Source organism: Arvicola amphibius, chromosome 6 (genome assembly GCF_903992535.2).
Source record: "Arvicola amphibius chromosome 6, mArvAmp1.2, whole genome shotgun sequence".
Classification (NCBI taxonomy): Eukaryota; Metazoa; Chordata; class Mammalia; order Rodentia; family Cricetidae; genus Arvicola; species Arvicola amphibius.
In genome coordinates this window covers 16,680,260-16,697,976 of record NC_052052.2, presented here as the reverse complement: position 1 = coordinate 16,697,976, position 17,717 = coordinate 16,680,260, and the positions used below count along the sequence as shown (strand labels likewise).

The window sequence follows — 17,717 nt, the reverse complement described above, 5'->3', positions numbered from 1 at the left end:
AAATCTGTGCCCTTTCTTCCCCTAGGCCTAAGCACTCCAAAGTAGGGGAATTAAATCATACACAACTGAATCTACAACAGGAAAGATGGCAATGGGAAGTCTCAGAAACAGAGCTAAGGCAAATCTGAGGTGGTCAACACCCAGAGGGGCTATTCTGAGCACCAGGTGCCTGGCTCCTGGTACAAACATCCCCTTGATTTCAGGTCAGAGACCCGATGGTAGATTCGAGGTCAGGCTAAGAGAGAGGTGGTATGTGAATTAAGCAATGCAGAGAAACATGCTTTACTCAATCCCAAAATACAGCAATACTTGTGTCCCACGGCAACAGGCATCCTGCGTGGCAATGCAGGTTTCCTGTGCTGCCTTGGAGTCTTCATTAGCCTGAGGTCTCCAGGGTGGTTAAAAACAATGTAGACAGGAGTGATGGCACAGGTTAGCAGTCTGTCCCCTCAAGTTCACAGCTTCTTTCACTTGGATTATAACCAAGCGAGTCCTACTAGCTCCATACTTTCTGACTGCAAGGAAGGAATTGGTGCTGCCCTCTTAGTTCTGATCTTGCCTCCATGTCAATTGGAAAGAGCTTCCCTCCTTTCAGAACTGGCTGGCTAGCTGGGACCAGGTTTCCCCAACTCAGTGTATATAGCCCAGGCCCTCCCCAAGGTGGCCCTTTCCTCCTAACTCTGAACCTCACTTAGAAGGTAGAGGGAGGGCTTCCCAGCAAGTTCTCTGCCAGACACAGCGACCTGCTGTGCTCTTCCAGTCTCATGATCTTTCCTTTCAAACAAAAACAGTTTCCAACAGAGCACTACAATGTTTCAAATAATTCACTCCTAGTAGTAATTCATAGGGAACAAGAGAGTAAAGTGCTGGCTTTTCAGAATTCCAAAACCCACATTCAGAGCTACAAAAGCCCTGCCATGTCTGTGTTTCCTGGTGGTGTGAGGAAGGAAAAATAAGGGGGTGGGGGGGCGGGCTAAAATACTGAACCAGAAATTAGAAATCCTAAAACTGCTGAGGTCCTATGCAAATTTGACCCAAGGCTCTGTCCTCCAGTGAGCCTTAAAACAGGGAGGAGTGTGATTTGCAGAAGATGGAAGAACTCTAGACTCTGTCAACAACCTTCCTTAGCAAACACTACTGAAGGACAGAAAAGAAAGACCCCTGCCCAGAACTCTGATGGTCTCAGAGTGAGGACCCTCTGAACAGTTACTATGTCAAGGCTCCCCTGGAGGATGGGCAGTCCGGCACTTCCTAACTCCTGGCCCCATCCATATTTGGGTTTGAAGTGACACACAAGCTCTGGGGACACCCTTTTGGACCAGTGTCTACTCAAAAGACCTGACCTAGAACGAGACTGGCTTTTGCTAGACTCATCTAACTTTAATAAAAGACCTGGAAAATAAAATGCTAAATACACAATAGAGGGGGGGAAAAAGAGAGAAAAAAGAAAATAAAGAAAAAAATAAGTAAAAAAAAAAAAAAAAAACAAAAAAACCAAAAAACCCCTGGGGGTACTATAAATACATCTGGGGGCAATATTTATTAATTAAAACTATGTCTTATAGTTTACAAAGATGTTAATTAGCAATAAAAGTATAATTGACCTTAAAGTCCTCAGTAAGACTGAGGCTTCATACTGTCTTCAGAAATCTGAAGTGTGCTCCAGGCAGGGTGCAGGGTTGTGGCACACAGGAAGATACCTGCAACTGTGCAGGAGTCAGAGGCCAAAAGTTCCACAAAGCAAAAGATATGGGTCTTCTGTGGACATCCTCTTCTCTTGTCCCTACTATCCCTGTATTTCTGCTTCCCAGACTCCACCTCCAAGGCAAGTCTTATTTATCGTCGAGAGAATCTGTTCTTGAAAGCTTTAATTGTCTTAGCCATCATTGGGGCAATTTCTGTGAAGGAAAAGGAGGCAGTTGTTTCAGATAGGTGGTAGCACAGAAATGCACCACTGTGGTTTACAGCAAAAGCCAGACTGAGTTTGCTCCCCTGGCTGTGTACCCTCCCCACATACATGTACACGAACCATTTGCTAGTGCTGTCATAGAAACCACATCATGAGGCAGATCCTTGCTGTGACCACACAACCACAACCACACACACACATGGACGGATGGCGACACTCCCCCCCCCCCCCCCACGCACGAATGAACGTATGCACACACGTACACATACGCGCATAAGCACGTGGACATGGACACAAACAGGAACTATCTGCTAGCGCTGCAATAAAAATCACATCATGAGGCAGTTCCTTGCCGTGACCCCCCAAGTACAGAACCACCACCACCCCTAACACCATAGCTCTTGAAGATTAGCTGACGTGTTCATGGTGATTGTAAATGGCAAATCAGAAGTCTTTGCTGACTATAGGGGCCATAGTCCCACAATTTAACATTGCAACATAAACATTCAAACCAGTAAATAATGCACAAACCTCCCCTAGCCTCCCCCACAGCTTCCCAACAAGATTCTGATGAGCTAAATTCAAAACACCTGAGGATGGCCAGCATGCCCTTGGCTAGTGACCTATGCCAAGTTGACAGCTGTGCCAGGATCCTTACCCACCCACAGCCCTGCTCCCAAAGTTGCTTACTCTTCACAGCTGGCTTCCTGGGATCATAGGAAACAGAACTGCTAGCCACTGGAGCTAAGTGGGCACTGCTGGTACTAGGCCCATCAAAGGCCAGCTCCTCGGGGCTGGAGTGGAAGCTGCTGCTGCTGTTGCTAGCAGCAACATGGCTGCTTCCTGTTGTATATGGTGCTGGCTTAATCCTGTAACAGAACAACATTCCTTAGCTGGGAGCACATGACTGAAACAGCTGTTCTGGGTGAGCCCGGTGTGGCTCTGAGCAGTAGGCCTGATACACTGAGTTCTGGTGAAGGTTCAGAGGCAACTTGTAGCCCATTAGTGAGAATGACAGTCTCAGCTAAACTTTGGCTGTTAAATTAATTGTTAGTCTATAATTTGAAAATGCTTACGTGGCCTAGAATCATCTAGTCACCCTAGAAATTTATTTTGTTTTGCTTTGTGTATAAACTGTGCTCAAGTGGAGGCCAGAAGTGAAGCCTGGGTGTCGTTCCTTAGGAATCACTTGGTTATGAGACAGAATCTTTCATTGAGACTTAGAGCTGACTACACAGGCTAGGCTGGCAGCCAGCGATCCACTCCCAGCTCTGGGATCACAGCACACATCGTCCCATCTGTCTGTCAGCATGGGTGCTGGGGATCAAACTCAGACCTCAAGTATTCATTGGCTGAGCGATCTCCCCAACCCTAGAAACAGTTTTGTTTAAACGAGAAAAATGAAAGCAGAGGCCACTTCCTTGAACCAGGTCCTGTTCTCCACGAAACTGACCTGTGTCCCTAAGAAGCAGAAATAATCTATCCAGGCAGCAGGCCCAGACACTGAGGGGCCAAAAGGTAGAGTGTAGACCCAGTAAGCACTCCAGAGCACGCTCTGCTGGTCTCTACCCCCAAAATAAGTCACTTCCTGTCCCCCAGCTCTCCTTCAGGAAATGACAATGTGGCAGCAGAGATCTTGCCTGACTTTCTCAGGGACAGCTGCTCCTCCAGTTCCAAACTTCTCCTGCCTTCGTCGGACATCTCGAGGTGGTTTGGCCACAGAGTTGACAAAAGCCATCTTTGCTTGTCGTCCTAGGAGAAATACAACATCAATATTTACTTCTTAAACAAAGGTACTGCTGCCAATTTAACAATCTACAGCTTTTGAAAGCCCCAAACTAGGGCTCAATCAGGCCAAGACTGTCTGGGAGTAACCTGTGGCAGAAAAAAAACCATGCCTGCAAAGAGACATTACGAGGACGGTAACCTATATCCACCAGGTCCACCGAGACTACGCTGCTGACTCAAGCACCCAGCTGGCTGCCCTTGTCCAGCTCCCACTTCTTTTACCTTTCGGCTTATTGGCATGTGCAGACCGGATGTTGTTGGTGAGCAGGCGCAGTCGCTGCTCTCTGGCATCCTGAAGCCGCAAGTACATCTCCCGCCAGGACTCATACTCTTCTGGTCGTTCCTCCTTAAAGTCTCGGTGACAGTGAACTTTCCATAGCTGATCTGTTTCCTCAATTAATACCTGCAATCAGGCCAGGACATCATTTCGATATAAGTGCCCCTGCATCTCTCCCTTCTGCCTAGGCATGACCCACTGCCTAACAGTTTTTTTTGGGGGGGGGGAATCTAAATAGTAGTATTATAGTACCACAATTCTAGAAAAAAGGCAAATCACCAAATTAAAAATATAAGTAAGTTGTAGGCACTATGCTAATCACCCTAGAGCTGTGGTTCTCAACCTTTTTAATACTTCAACCCTTAATACAGTTCCACATATTGTAGTGACTCCCAATCATAAAATTATTTCATTGCTACTTCATAACTGTAATTTTGCTACTGTTATGAATTGGAATATAAACATCTGATATGCAGGATATCCACTATAAGACCCTCAAAGGACTCACGATCCACAAGTTGAGAATCACTGCTCTATGGCATTGTGAATGGAGAACTAACAGAAGATAGCTACCAACATTAGTCTTTTTCTTCAGAAATCGGTAATGGCAGAGCTGGGGTAAAGTCAAAGGTTTGCCAGCAATATACCGAACTGCCATGCAAGAGGGCTACCTCAGGAGGTCTTGAACAGTGATATCAGATGAGTGTATCTGCCTTCTAGGAAGGATTCTAGAAGATTCCAAGTGTCTAGCATGTCACTTTTACTAGACACACAAGTGTCAACACTAAACAAATCTCCCTGGATCCCAGATGCTTTGTTGCCAGAATTTCCATTTACCTTCATGACTAGGCAAAGTCAAGGGACGCCTTGAAAGTGTTTTTACTTGTGTTTGAATCCCAGCCCCCTGTTTAAGATCCCCAGAGAGCCTGGGTGGTGGTGGCGCACGCCTTTAATCCCAGCACTCAGAGGGCAGAAGCAGGCGGATCTCTGTGAGCCTGAGGCCAGTCTGGTCTATAAGAGCGTGTTTCAGGATAGGGTCTAAAGCTACAGAGAAACTGTCCCCAAAAAGCAAAACAAACAAAAAGGCTCATGGGTAAAGGAAAGGAACTTGCCATACAAGCCTGTTGATCTAAGTCTGGTCCTCAAACCCATGTAAAGACAGAAGAGAAGCAGCTCCACAAAGCTGTCCTTTGACCTCTCCATACAGACAACACATGCACACACACTAAATATTTTTTTAAAAAGGAGGTGGGCAAGGCCGGGCGGTGGTGGCGCACGCCTTTAATCCCAGCACTCAGGAGGCAGAGGTAGGCGGATCTCTATGAGTTCGAGGCCAGCCAGGTCTACAAGAGCTAGTTCCAGGACAGGCTCCAAAGCTACAGAGAAACCCTGTCTCAAAAAAAAAAAAAAAAAAAAAAAAAGGAGGTGGGCATAGGGACATACACCTTTAATGCAGTGATCCAGTGATCTGCCTTCTGACCTGCCCTTCAGCCACATCAGACCAGAGACAGAACTACTTGTGGAAACTCAGCCAGGAAGCTGCCTGCTCCCACTCAGGACACTCACGTGATTGCATTCCTCTATGCGATAGAGCTGATCAGGTGTACACCTCTCCAAGACAGGTTCAAGAACAGAATAGGGGACTCCTCCCACTTCATAGATAGCTGCAGAGAAACCAGAGGTGACAAGGTGAGTGCTGAATGGCAGCCAAGCTCTCTGGTGACAAAGCTCAGTGTGGCAATGTGCCTGAAAGGTGGTGACTCACAGTCGATGTTGTTCTTAAGCACCCGGATACACTGCTGGTGCAAGGTCATCATTTTGGGGAGATAGGCACACTTGGAACCTGAATACACCTGCATCTTAGAATTCATTCTGCGTCCTGTGAATCCAGCTTCTTCTTCTTCCTGGGGTGAAGAGAATGCTGTCGAAAGAGGAAAACCAGTAAGTCACAAAAGGTCTAAGCCACATGGTGAAGACTCTGAACCCGCATGGCAGCTCACTACCTTCTGTGACTCCAATCCCAACAGCTCCTATATCCTTGACTACATAGTGATTTATAGGCCAGTCAAGGCTACACAGTGAGACTCACTTAAAATATAAGATAAATAAATAAATAAATAAATGTAAAGATGTCCAAAATTACCTTTTCGCTTTGGCTGGAAGGAAGAAATCAACTCGAGGGAAGGAAGGGGACGGTAGTTGCTCTGTATGGCAGGTAAGGGGATGTCTGGCAACGCTGGCAGCACATCAGTAGGGGCCTGCAAGAGACAGAGCGTGGAGCCGATCCTGTAAGCACAACGTTCTTCCCTGCGCTGATCCCTGAGAGTTAACCAAGCATATTGCACAGGCAGACAGAGATAGATCCAAGCTAGAGGGGGACAGAAGTCATGATTGACACCATCTAGGTCAAGAAATAAATGTATAACTGGGTGGTGGTGGTGCACGCCTTTAATCCCAGCACTCGGGAGGCAGAGGCAGGTGATCTCTGTGAGTTAGAAAGACCGCCTGGCCTACAGAGCAAGATCTGTGTAGCCAGCCAGGGCTACACAGGCAAAACCTATCTCAAGCTTCCCCCCCCCCTCAAATTAATAAGTAAACGATAAAATGTAGATAGGACAATAACTAGTCCTTGGAGAAGATTTTTTTGAGGTGCTAAGAAGTAAATGTAGGACCCCACACTCTTGGCAAGTCCTGTACTACTGAGCTACCTACTTCCCCAGCCCACAATAAGTCTTGGGTAGCATCCACACTAGCAACTAGTGAGGCCCAGAATATATTCCTACCACTCGAAACTCACTTGGCCAAATGCCAGCAAGCCAGGTGGCATGGCAGTGGCTCTGTGCACTCAACAGGCTAGGCACTGGGTGGCAGCAGTTACCTTTCTTACCTTTCGAGACCTAGTAGGCTCGGCTCCCACTGGCTGCGACTTCTCTGACTTGTTTTCATTGACCTTGGGCAATTTCTGAACTGAGTTCAAGTTTTTACTAATGCTCTTGGAGTCCTTTTTTTTAAGTCCTTTTTCTCCAAGTGCTGTGGTTGAGGGTTTCACAACCTTCTTCTTTTTCTTGCGAGGCTGGTCATAGCTGAGGTATGACTCAAAGGACATAGTGGGCTGCTCAAACTCGTCATCCACCTCCGGCTCCTCTACTTTAGGGAGCGAGGCTGGTGACTTTCGATCCGAGTTAGTTCTTCCTTTTCCCTCTGGAGTCTTCAGGCTGTTGGGAGCTTTCTCTTTTGCTTTGAGCAGCAGGTCCCCTGTCCCCCGCCCCGAGTCTAAGCCGTCTGCACTCGGCTTATTCCTGTCAGCCTTGCTCTTCTCGGAGTCCTTGTGTTTGGGCTTTCTAAAGTGATTTTCTGAAACAGCCTCTGAGGCAGGTGAAAACTTCTTCTTGAGACTGTTGCTCTCTCTGTCCTTCTCTTTCTTGGCAACACTAGAGGGCGGCTTCCCCTTGGCACTGTCCCCTGAGAGCAGCCTTCGGTTCTCCTCTTTGGAAGAGGTCTTGTGTGATGATTTCTCTCTGCCCAGGGCAGAGCTCTTCTCATCACCCCTGGCATCCACAGGCCGTTTCTCCTTGTGGGAAGATTTGTGCTCCTTGTTTTGGCTTGCAGCCCCTTTTCCCTGGTGCTCACCCAAGTGTCGTTCTTGACTAACTCCTAGTCGGTCCTGAAAGGTATTACTGTGGACTTTTCCAGGCTTCTGGTGTGAAATGATGGGCTCATGGTCCTCCTCTGGCGACCTAGAGTGGTCGGTGTACATTTGATGTGGACTGGAAGGTGGGGGGGATTGAACATGGCCATAGTCAGAAGACTCAGGGTCTGAAGAATATGGTGGTGACACTCTGTGACACCTCTTCCTTTCATCCCTCCTCTCGTGACTGTGAGCCACTTTGTGAGGCCTTTCAGGCTCAGAGAGTTTCTTGTGTTTTTTCTGCCTGTGCTCAGGACTGTAGGACCGGCTGCCAGAGGCTTTCCAGCTTTCCTGGTAGTCTCCCTCCACTTCCTCCACCCTCTGAAGAGCATCTCGGGGGCGCTTTCGGGAATTGCTCTTCTCCAAATCCTGATCCTCAGATTCACTGTTTCTAAGATAAAAGCAAAAGCAGAAGGAAATCTCAGCATAAGCCGCTTTAGACAAAATCACAGACCCTGACGTTAAACATGGAGGGTAAATCTATAATCCTAATATTTGGGAGGTGAGGACAGGAGGATCAGAAGTTCAAGGCCATCCTCTGCTACAAGGGACTGGCTCAGCCAGGTGGTGGTGGTGGCGCATGCCTTTAACCCCAGCACTCAGGGAGGCAGAGGCCAGCCTGGTCTAAAGAGTGATTCTAGGGCAGCCAGGACTATACAGAAAAACCTGTCTCAAAAAACAAAAACAAAAACAACAACAAAAAAAAGAGAGAGAGAGAGAGAGAGAGAGAGAGAGAGAGAGAGAGAGAGAGAGAGAGAGAGAGAGAGAGAGAGAGAGAGAGAGACCGGCTCACCACAAAATAAAATAACAAAAGCCAGGCCAATAGTGGTAGCTCATACCTATACCCCCAGGATCAAGGAGACTAAGGTAGGGCTGTTGAGGAATCAGATGTTCAAGGTTATCCTGTTACATAGTATGTTTTAGGCTAGATTGAGTCACAAAATGAGACCCTGTCTAAAGAAAAATATTAAGGTCAGCCTGACAGCTCAACAGGCAAAAATACTTGTCATGCAAGCCTGGAGACCTGTGTCCAATCTCATGGTGGCAGAAGAGAACTGACTCTCAAAAGCTAGGGCATATACCCACCCCCCCCCCCATAATAAACAGAAAGAACCACCAAAGGGTATATAGCTCAGTGGTAAGATAACGTGCTTAGTATGTGAGAGACCCTGGACTCAATCTGCAGCACCAAATCCTCAAACAAAACAAAAAATACCCAACAAAATGTTAATGTTTATCATTAAAAATGAACTGTATACCCAGGCATGATGGTGCATGCCTTTGATCCCAGCACTCACAGAGAGGCAAGCAGATCTTATGTCACGGCCAGCCTAGCCTACAAAGTTCCACCAGGGTCACAGAGAAAGACTCAGTCTTAAAAAACAAAAGCAAAAAATTGTAAGAAAAACTATGTGATTCCATTTTTACTTCTTATTTGATAGGTAGCATGCCCCGTGCACATCTGGAGATCAGAGGGATAGATAACCTTTGGGACCCAGATCTCTCTTTTCACCATATAGGTACCAAGGATCAAACTCAGGTTGGTAGTAGGTAGCAGGTGACCCACAGGGCCATCTCCTTGGTCCCTAAGAAATTTTGATTCGTTTTTTTGTTGTTGCTGTTGTTGTTGTTTGCTTGTTTTGTCTTTTGAAACAGGGTTTCTCTGTGTGACCCTGGCTGTCCTAGAACTCAGATTGCCTGTCTCTTGAGTGCTGGGATTGAAGGCATGAGCCATTTTGATTCTTAATATTTTATTGTATATTCTACAATAGCCTACAATAATTACGGGTTATTTTTATACTTGAAGCATTATAGTCATTTGATATAAGAAGCAGAACAAGCAAAGAAGAAACATTCTTACCGCTCTACAGGAACCAACTTCTTCCATTGGGCCACCAAGTCTCTGGCAAAGTTCCCCACTTGTTCATGTTTTCGAAAGCTGTTTACTGTTTTCCCTACCCCAGTCTCCTACAAATTTAACAAAGGAATTGATTGAGGGTTCTGAAACTAAGGGTATATTTTTCTAAAGAAATAAGGCCTCCCCTTTGAGAAAAGGAACAAGCAAATACTTCCCTATTAAAATGCCTTCTAAGCCTTTTACTAAATTACTTTGTTGCCTATGCCCAAAAATCTGACTCTAAGTAATAAAGCTCACAGGGTTAGAGAAGTGTGTCATCAAAACATCCCAGAACTGTAACAATGTAACAAGGAGGGGAGACGGTGGCCCCTGGGCTTAAGATCCTGCATGCCCTATATGAGTCAGTGTTCATCATAGCCCCAGAGGTAGGAAGGAATCAGCCTCACTGTACAGAGGCCCAGCCAGAGTTAGATTTGATTTTCTCCTTAAAGACAGGGTTTCACTCTGTACACCAGGCTAGACTCAACTACAAAGGCATACGCAACCATGCCTGCCTAGAAGTTGGACTAGAATTTAGGAGTAGTAGATACCAAAGCCAATGTTCTTTTTATATTTTGTTTTGTTTTGTTTTTGTTTTTGTTTTTCAAGACAGGTTTTCTCTGTGTGTAGCCCTGGCTGTCCTGTAACTCTCTCTGTAGATCAGGCTGGCCTTGAACTCACAGAGATCCTCCTGCCTCTGTTTCCCCAGCGCTGGGATTAAAGGTGAGCGCCACCACGCTTGGTTCCTTAGTAAGCACTCTTAACCACCCGTGCACTTCATCTGTCTAAACTCTGAGCTGAGGGCTAGAGTGATGGCTTTGCAGTTAAGAGCAATTATTGCTCTTGCCAAAAACAGAAATTCAATCAGCACCCATATTTAGGTAGCGCACAATTAATTGCCTGTAACTCTAGTTCCAGTCAATCTGAGGTCCTGTGGCCACTTTGGGCATTTAAACACATAATACTCAAAGTTACTCAGGTACAAAGTGAAAGAATAAATTTTAAAAGTTTCAACTAAAATTCATATAACAGAAATGGAAGTGTAGCTCAGATGAAAACGCTTTTCTATCATCTATAACACCCTGGGCTTGTTCTACAGCACACCTGTCCACCTTAACACATGACATAAAATTCACCATCTTAAAGTACATAGTGATTTCTAGAACATTCCTCATACTGAGCAATAATTACCATCACCTAACTCCAGAACACAAAAAGAAGCTCTGTTCCTCCAAACTCCCCCAACCCCGAACAACCACGTACTTTACCTACTTTCTGACTTTGCCGTTGCCTATTCTGGACATCTCATAAGAACAGACTCAGACAGGGCACAGTGTTTTGTGTCTGGCTTCTTTAGCTTGTAAAGCCTATCCTTGAAGTCTCCCTCTACCCTTCTCTAGTAGGAAACATTTGCAATATAGTCAGGTAATATTTACAGTTACAAAAGTCTTACCACAAGAATATCTACTGTGATAGGCAAGATGGAAAGTTTCTTCAAATATTTCAAGAGCTGCAAAGAGAATAAAACAAATATTAATTTCTATAATCATAACCGTCTTCTCTGGAGCAGATGAGACTATCTGATGGTGAAACATTTGCTTGGTGCTATGCCCTTTATGGTAACAACTATGGGTGTATGATCTTATAAGTGTAAGACACAAGTCGAACAAGGTAACTTTCGTCTATGGTTTTAGAGTCTGTGCTTTTTAAAAAAAAATTAGATTTTTTGCTGAGTAGTGATGGCACACACCTTTAATCCTGGCACTCAGGAGGCAGAGTCAGGCAGATCTCTGTGAGTTCAAGGCTAGCCTGATCTACAGAATGAGTTCCAGGACAGCCAGAGCTACACAGAGAAAACCTGTCTAAAAACAAATAAGTGTGTGTGTGTGTGTGTGTGTGTGTGTTCGAGCACATATGTGTATGTCTGTGGAGGTCAGAGAATAACCTTAAAAATTACCAAGCTGGGCATGGTATGCATACCTTTAATTCTAGCACTAGGTGAGAATCAATGGTCAGCCTGGTCTAAATAGGAAACCTGTGTCAAAAATCAAGCAATCACTGCCTACCTCCTTTGATACCAGGTCTATCACCAATTAGGCTAGGCTCACTGATCCATGAATCCCCAGGTTCCTGTCTCTGCCTTTCCAACACTCAAATTATAGGAGCGCAACACCATGCCCAGCATTTTTACATGGAACTCAAACCCTAATGCTTCTGAAGTAAGCATGTTACCAAATGAGTTATATCTTCCCAAGTCCTCTTCTGTGGCCTTCAGTTGAATACTAGAAATTGAACCTATTTGTTTACCCATGTTTACAAGTGTTTTATCACCCAGCCTTCTCTCCACTTTTAGAGACAATGTCTCACCAGCTTGCTCAGGTATGGTCTTGACTTCTGAGCTTCCTGCCTTAGTTTTTGGATAGGGATTACAGGAATCTTGCTACTAGACCTAGCTAGAGTCTGCGGTTTCAACTGTTTTCCTTCTCCAAGAAAAGAAAGAGGCAGAGGAGAGAATTAAAACTTACTAACTGGGAATGGAGAGATGGCTCAATGGTTAAGAGCACTGGCTGCTCTTCCAGAGGACCTGGGTTTGTTTCTCAGTACCCACTGGCAGTTCAAATGATCTCATCTGTAACTCCAGTTTCAGAGGATCCAATACCTTCTTCTGGTCTCCAATAGCAGCAGACATGCATGAAGTACACAGACATTCATGCAAACAGAACACCCATACACATAAAACAAAAAATTTAAACCCTCGCTAACTGGCCTGGTATGATGATTCATGTCTATAATCCCAGCATTTAGGAAACTGAGGCAGGAGGATCACCATGAATTCAAAGGTCACCTGGGTTTCAGAGAATGACCCCACCCCTCCCCACAAAAACAACCAAATAAAGCTGTCAGCAACAATCACTTTGCAGAGGAATGTGAAAGGCTAGGGAAATGACCCAGAACTTGATAGGATGGGAAGCAGAACAAGGACTCCACAGAAACAGAGTCCTACCTACAAGCCTCCTCAAGAGCTGCAGTGCCAGCACAAGTGTTTCCAACACAAATGGGAAGCCAAGATCAATCTTGGGTTGCTGGAGTCAGAGCTTTACTGCTAATGATGATCAAACATGCCTGGGTAGATCAGAAAGATCTGGGTTTGCCCATTTCCTTTCTAAAGTCTCTAAAACTAGGTCAAAACTGGTAGGACAAAGCTTAAGATGGAGTCAGAGACAGGTTGTCTTAGCTGATCTCTTGTCTGATTTTGTGCAAGTCAGTAACCTCCCTGAACCTTAGTTACTTCATCTGCAAATCAAAACTGGATTCTCCGTCTGTTGCACAGGCTGTGACAATTCACTGGGACAAACCATGTGCTTAGTCATGGTGTCTGCTACACTATAAAATTAAACATGTCCACCCCTAATCATTTCATTCATCAACCAACAGCTCTTTCTATGTCCTACTCTTGATCCTGGACCAGACACTGCTCAATCAATTCCTACTCACTTTATTTCTACGAAAGTCAGGATTGCCCAAGCCTTTTTCTAAGAATATAAACACTTTCCATACAGGAAGTGTAGCAAAGTACAAGCAGTGTAGAACTGATAACTGAGCCAGCTGCAGCAGTACACCCTTGTGATCCCAGCACCCAGAGTTGGATGTTAGCCTGGGCTACATTTGAATACCAGGCCAGCTACATGGCAAACCCTCACTCAAAAAGCCAAAACATGGGACATGAGACACAGGCCAGTGGTTAAAAGCACTTGCTCTTCCAGAGAATCCAAGCTCAGTTCCCAGAACCATCTGGCAGTTCATAACCACCTGTTACTCCAGCTTTAGGGCACCTGTTGCCCTCCTCTGGCTTTCTACCCACATGCATGTGTACAAATGAACATGCAGATATACACATATGTGCCTAACAATTTTAATTAAAAAAAAAGCCAAACAGGGTTTAAGAGATGGTCCCAGAGCTAAGAGCACTGGCTACTCTTTCAGAGGACCTGGGATCAATTCCTAGAACCCATATGGTGGCTCACAACTGTTTCTAACTCAAGTTCCAGAGGATTCAATGCCCTCTTCAGGCCTCCATAGGCATCAGGCACACATTTGAAACTAATACACATAAAAAATAAAAATAAACACTTTTAAAAAGCCAAAATAATCGATAACTAGCCGCCTTTACATTTAAATAATAGACAGCAAGACATTTTCTTTCTTCTTTGAAGTTCAGGCTGTAATTGGTATGCCATATCACTACAAGGTGGAGCAGCAAGTATGTTTTTCTGGTCATTCTACTTCCATAATTACTTAACATGGTCTCTAGGCAGAACAATTGGATCACAGGTGACAATCTTGTTTGACTGGGAATAAGAGGCCCTGTGGTGTATCTTGGGAATATGAAACTAATGGAGTAAAAACTGTACTCAAACTCCAACTCCTCCATGGTCCAACTCAGGAAACAGCATACAGGCATTTCTTGTCACACAAAGTGCAAAGGTTAAAGTCAATTCACATTTCCTGAAAGGGAAATCTGAAATTATTGATAAGAGTTAAGATAGGTGGTTCTTCTCTAATGTGACTCCCTAGAAGGGGAACATTTATATACCATTCACGGTGTGCCGGTATCATGCTAAGTTTGTCTCATTTGACCCTGTCTAGTGGGTATTATTCTCCTAGTTTATCCATATTGAAGCTGGGCTCAGTGAGGTTTCATAGCTTGCCTAAAGAGCCAAGAAACATCTAAGATAAAAAGGGAGCATATATCTAACTCATACACTGAGCACTCAGAATGAAAGGAAAAAGCAGGCACTCTTCTTCAGTACCATGCTCACAGTGACAGCTTACAGTCCACAAGGCAGAGGCGGTCACAAGGACACAGAGTTATAGGACCTCTACACAGTCAACATAGAAGGGTGGAGCCAGAAGTCACAGAGGATGTGTTCATCATCTCAGGGCTTAACACTAACTGGCAAAGTGAGAGTTGCCTGTCTCTTGCCTTGGGGCTAGCAGACAAAATGAAAACTCCTGAGACTTTCAAGCTGATTTGGTTCAATGTAAAGGAAAAAAAACTTCACCATCTCCCATTTTTAGTAAATTCCAAGAAAGACTGAAGCACTAACGAGGGGAAAACACTATGGGTATTCTCAAGTAGACAAAACTTGTGTTGTCAACCAAGTAGCATCTATAGAGCCAGTGAGAACTGATTAACAGATGATTGAGAAATATCAAAAAATCTGTACAGCAGCAAGCTGAGGGATCTGGGCCTCCTGCTCACTGCTTCCATCCTTAAAGCCAATGAGGTTCTCAACAGTGACCTCTAGTTCTTTATCTACCAATCTGTGAGCTTCATAGTTTCACACTGAAAACTGAACAGAAAACTGCTAACTTTATCAATCATGAAAACCATTTCTGATCCCATAGTAAGAAAAAAAGCTAATTGTCTCTCCTAGCACCTTCTTTATCAAGTGAGCCTACACCTTGGATGAATGTAGAGTGGATACATAGTATATTTACATTTAAAACACCAAAGTCCAATAGTAGGAGTCCCAGAAACACAGGTGTGGAATCAGCCTTTGACTAATAATGGTCTGGATGCAAGATTTGGTTGCAAATTCGATACTGCTCTATAATCATCTTGCCATTTCAAGAACCTGTGAGAGCTTGCTGTGTTAAAGGGAGTCTGGAAAGCCAGTATGCCAGCTTGCAATTTTCCCTCTGCACTCTGCTTGTTTCTGAATGTCAACAATCAGAACCTTTGCAAAGTGGTATCAATATTTTCCTCACCTTCCTAGTGCTCTTTTCACGACACATTCAGTTCTCCCCCCCCCCCCAGTGGGTATAAAACCCAGGAGCCCAAGTAGTTACACCCCCAGCCCCAAGGTAATTTTCTGTCTAGGAAAAGAAAAGCCAGACAGGGCTTTCAAGTAGCAGAACGCTTGTCTGCTAGTGTTAGCACACAAGTCCTTGGGCGCAGATGCCAGCACCACAGAACCACCACTAAATGACAACAACAAAAACACCAAATACCTTTTGAAAAACATTCCTAGTAGTTCAAGAAAACTTTTTTTGTTGTTTTTTTCAAGACAGGGTTTCTTTGTAGCTTTGGAGCCTGTCCTGGAATTCGTTCTGTAGACAAGGCTGGCCTCAAATTCAGAGATCCGCCTGCCTCTGCCTCCGGAGTGCTGGGATTAAAGGCATGTGCCGCCACCACCACCCGGCAAGAAAACCTACTTAAACTTTTCCTAACTCAAAATTTCAAGCACAATTAGAAAGATCATTTCAAAATTTAAATTCTAATGGGGGGAAACTCCATAGATAGAATATGGAGTTGTTTTGTTTTGTTTTGCTTTAATCTAATGGGAAAATGCCCAAATGAGGATGGTTACTTTAAAGTCACTGACAAATATTACAGTGTACTAGTACTTGAAAATAATGACCAATTATTAGATGCCCACAGAGGGTTATTGTAAAAAGAAACTTGTAAATGTTTGACCGAAGGTACCAAAGCCTCCATAGAAAGTTAAGACAAAAGACAAACTGAATGAGTGGAGTAGGCTGGGCGATGGTGGTGCACGCTTTTAATCTCAGCACTCGGAGGCAGAGGCAGGCGGATCTCTGTGAGTTTGATACCAACTTAGTCTACAGAGTGAGTTTCAGGACTGGCTCCATAGCCACTGAGAAACCCTGTCTCGAGAAAGAAGAAGAAAAAGAAAAAGAAAAAAAAAAAAGAAAGTGGCCTGGTGATGAAAGGTATCAACCTTCAAAAAACGGAAAAACCTCTCTGGGACCCGCTAGGAACAAGAAGAGTAAATAGGGTCCTTGACTGGAAATTCTGAAAGATGGGGATTAACACAGAACACTTGGGTCCCCTGGCATTTCAGGAAGAAAATAGAGACAGGCGGAGCAAAGACCTCCCCTAAAGTCCAGACCTGGTGCTGGATGGGAACCTAGACTGCACTTAGAAGTCCGCTGTCTCCCTCCACTACTTCCTTGTCCACTCAGCTCGCTGAAGACTTCACCTTTTAGAAACCGCGGGCCCAGGCGAAAATGCTGACAAGCAATGTCACACCCTTCGGTATTTTCATCCAGAGACTTCAATGATCACTATTTTAATGCCCCTCATATCGTCTCCTAGACCCCCGGAGAGGCCGAGTCACCGGGAGACCAGGAGTGGAAACAATGTATTTAAAGTAATAGTTTCTAACAGAAGCAACAAAGTAGTTAAGTGCAATTAAACGTGGTTTTTCCGGGCTGGCGGCTCCCACCTTTCCCTAAGTCAGAGCCGTGTAATACTCTCACGCCTGGCCCAGGAGCAGAGCTCGAAAACCCAAGGTTTTCCTCGTTTTCTCGGTTAAAGGACAGAGAGGAGAGCGGGGATCCTCGCGCCGCTGAGCGGCGGAGCCACAGGACCCCAGCCAGCCGGACAGAGTCGCTCGGCTGGGACGGGGAAACAGCTGGCGCGGCTGCCCGAGCCCCGGGAAAGCAGCCAGGCCAGGCCGCCCGTGCCCCCCTCGAGTCCTCAGCACCCAGCCGGGAAGCGCCCGCCGGCTGCGAACTCTCCGCTACCCCGCGCCGCTCTGCGGGGCCTGGCTCCGGGTCCAACGAGGACCCAGGCGCACCCGGCCCGCGACCGTTACCGGGCCCGCGCCCAGCCCAACGCCTGCCCGCGCATCCCGCCCGCCCACCGCTCACCTTCTTAGGGTCGGGGTTCGCGGCCAGGCGCGCCTGCAGCTTCTCCACAACTTGGAGCGCCGACTCCGCCGCCATCGCTGTCACTGGCGCGGCCTCCTCGCCGGAACTGGGCTCGCGTCGCGTCCTCGGGCCGCAACTCCGCCCTCGGTGCGGCCCCGGCGGAGACGGAAGCGCGAATGGTCCCTTCCGGGCCTCCGCTGGGGGGCGTGCGGGGACGGCCTGAGGACCTGCCCCCGCGCCAGACCACGCCCACAGGCTCTCCGCGATCCACCCTGCTCGACCCCGGCAGCAGGCCACGCCCCCGACACGCCCAGCCCAGAGCCACGCCACCAGCCACGCCCCCAGGCCTTGCATCCCGGGCACTGGCGCTGAAATCCGCCAGCCGAACTCCGGCCTTTCTCCAACGCACAGCCCTCCCGGTCCAGCCGCGAGCCACACCCTCATTTACACTTGACGGTAGTGTCGGTGCTTGGCTCCG

General features: G+C 46.2%; 1 protein-coding gene across 1 annotated transcript; it reads right to left on the bottom strand.

The window, feature by feature from the left end:
• Positions 1–1,521: 1,521 nt before the first annotated feature.
• On the bottom strand, positions 1,522–17,394 carry Eloa (elongin A). Its single transcript, XM_038334735.2, has 11 exons — positions 17,240–17,394; positions 11,013–11,069; positions 9,524–9,630; positions 6,862–8,053; positions 6,118–6,232; positions 5,740–5,895; positions 5,541–5,638; positions 3,920–4,100; positions 3,550–3,661; positions 2,600–2,778; positions 1,522–1,898 (listed from the first exon to the last, which is right to left on the bottom strand). The coding sequence occupies exons 1-11, from the start codon at positions 17,312–17,314 to the stop codon at positions 1,837–1,839; spliced, it is 2,334 nt and encodes a 777-aa protein (XP_038190663.1). The 5' UTR covers positions 17,315–17,394; the 3' UTR covers positions 1,522–1,836.
• Between the last annotated feature and the right edge of the window lie 323 nt (positions 17,395–17,717).

Coding starts and splice junctions, on each gene's coding strand:
- Eloa (XM_038334735.2), bottom strand. CDS start 17,314: ATGGCGGCGGAGTCGGCGCTCCAAGTTGTGGAGAAGCTGCAGGCGCGC. Junction 5,896..6,117: donor CTTCCAGCCAAAGCGAAAAG/GTAATTTTGGAC, acceptor CTCTTTCGACAG/CATTCTCTTCACCCCAGGAA. Junction 5,639..5,739: donor GCTTAAGAACAACATCGACT/GTGAGTCACCAC, acceptor GTTTCTCTGCAG/CTATCTATGAAGTGGGAGGA.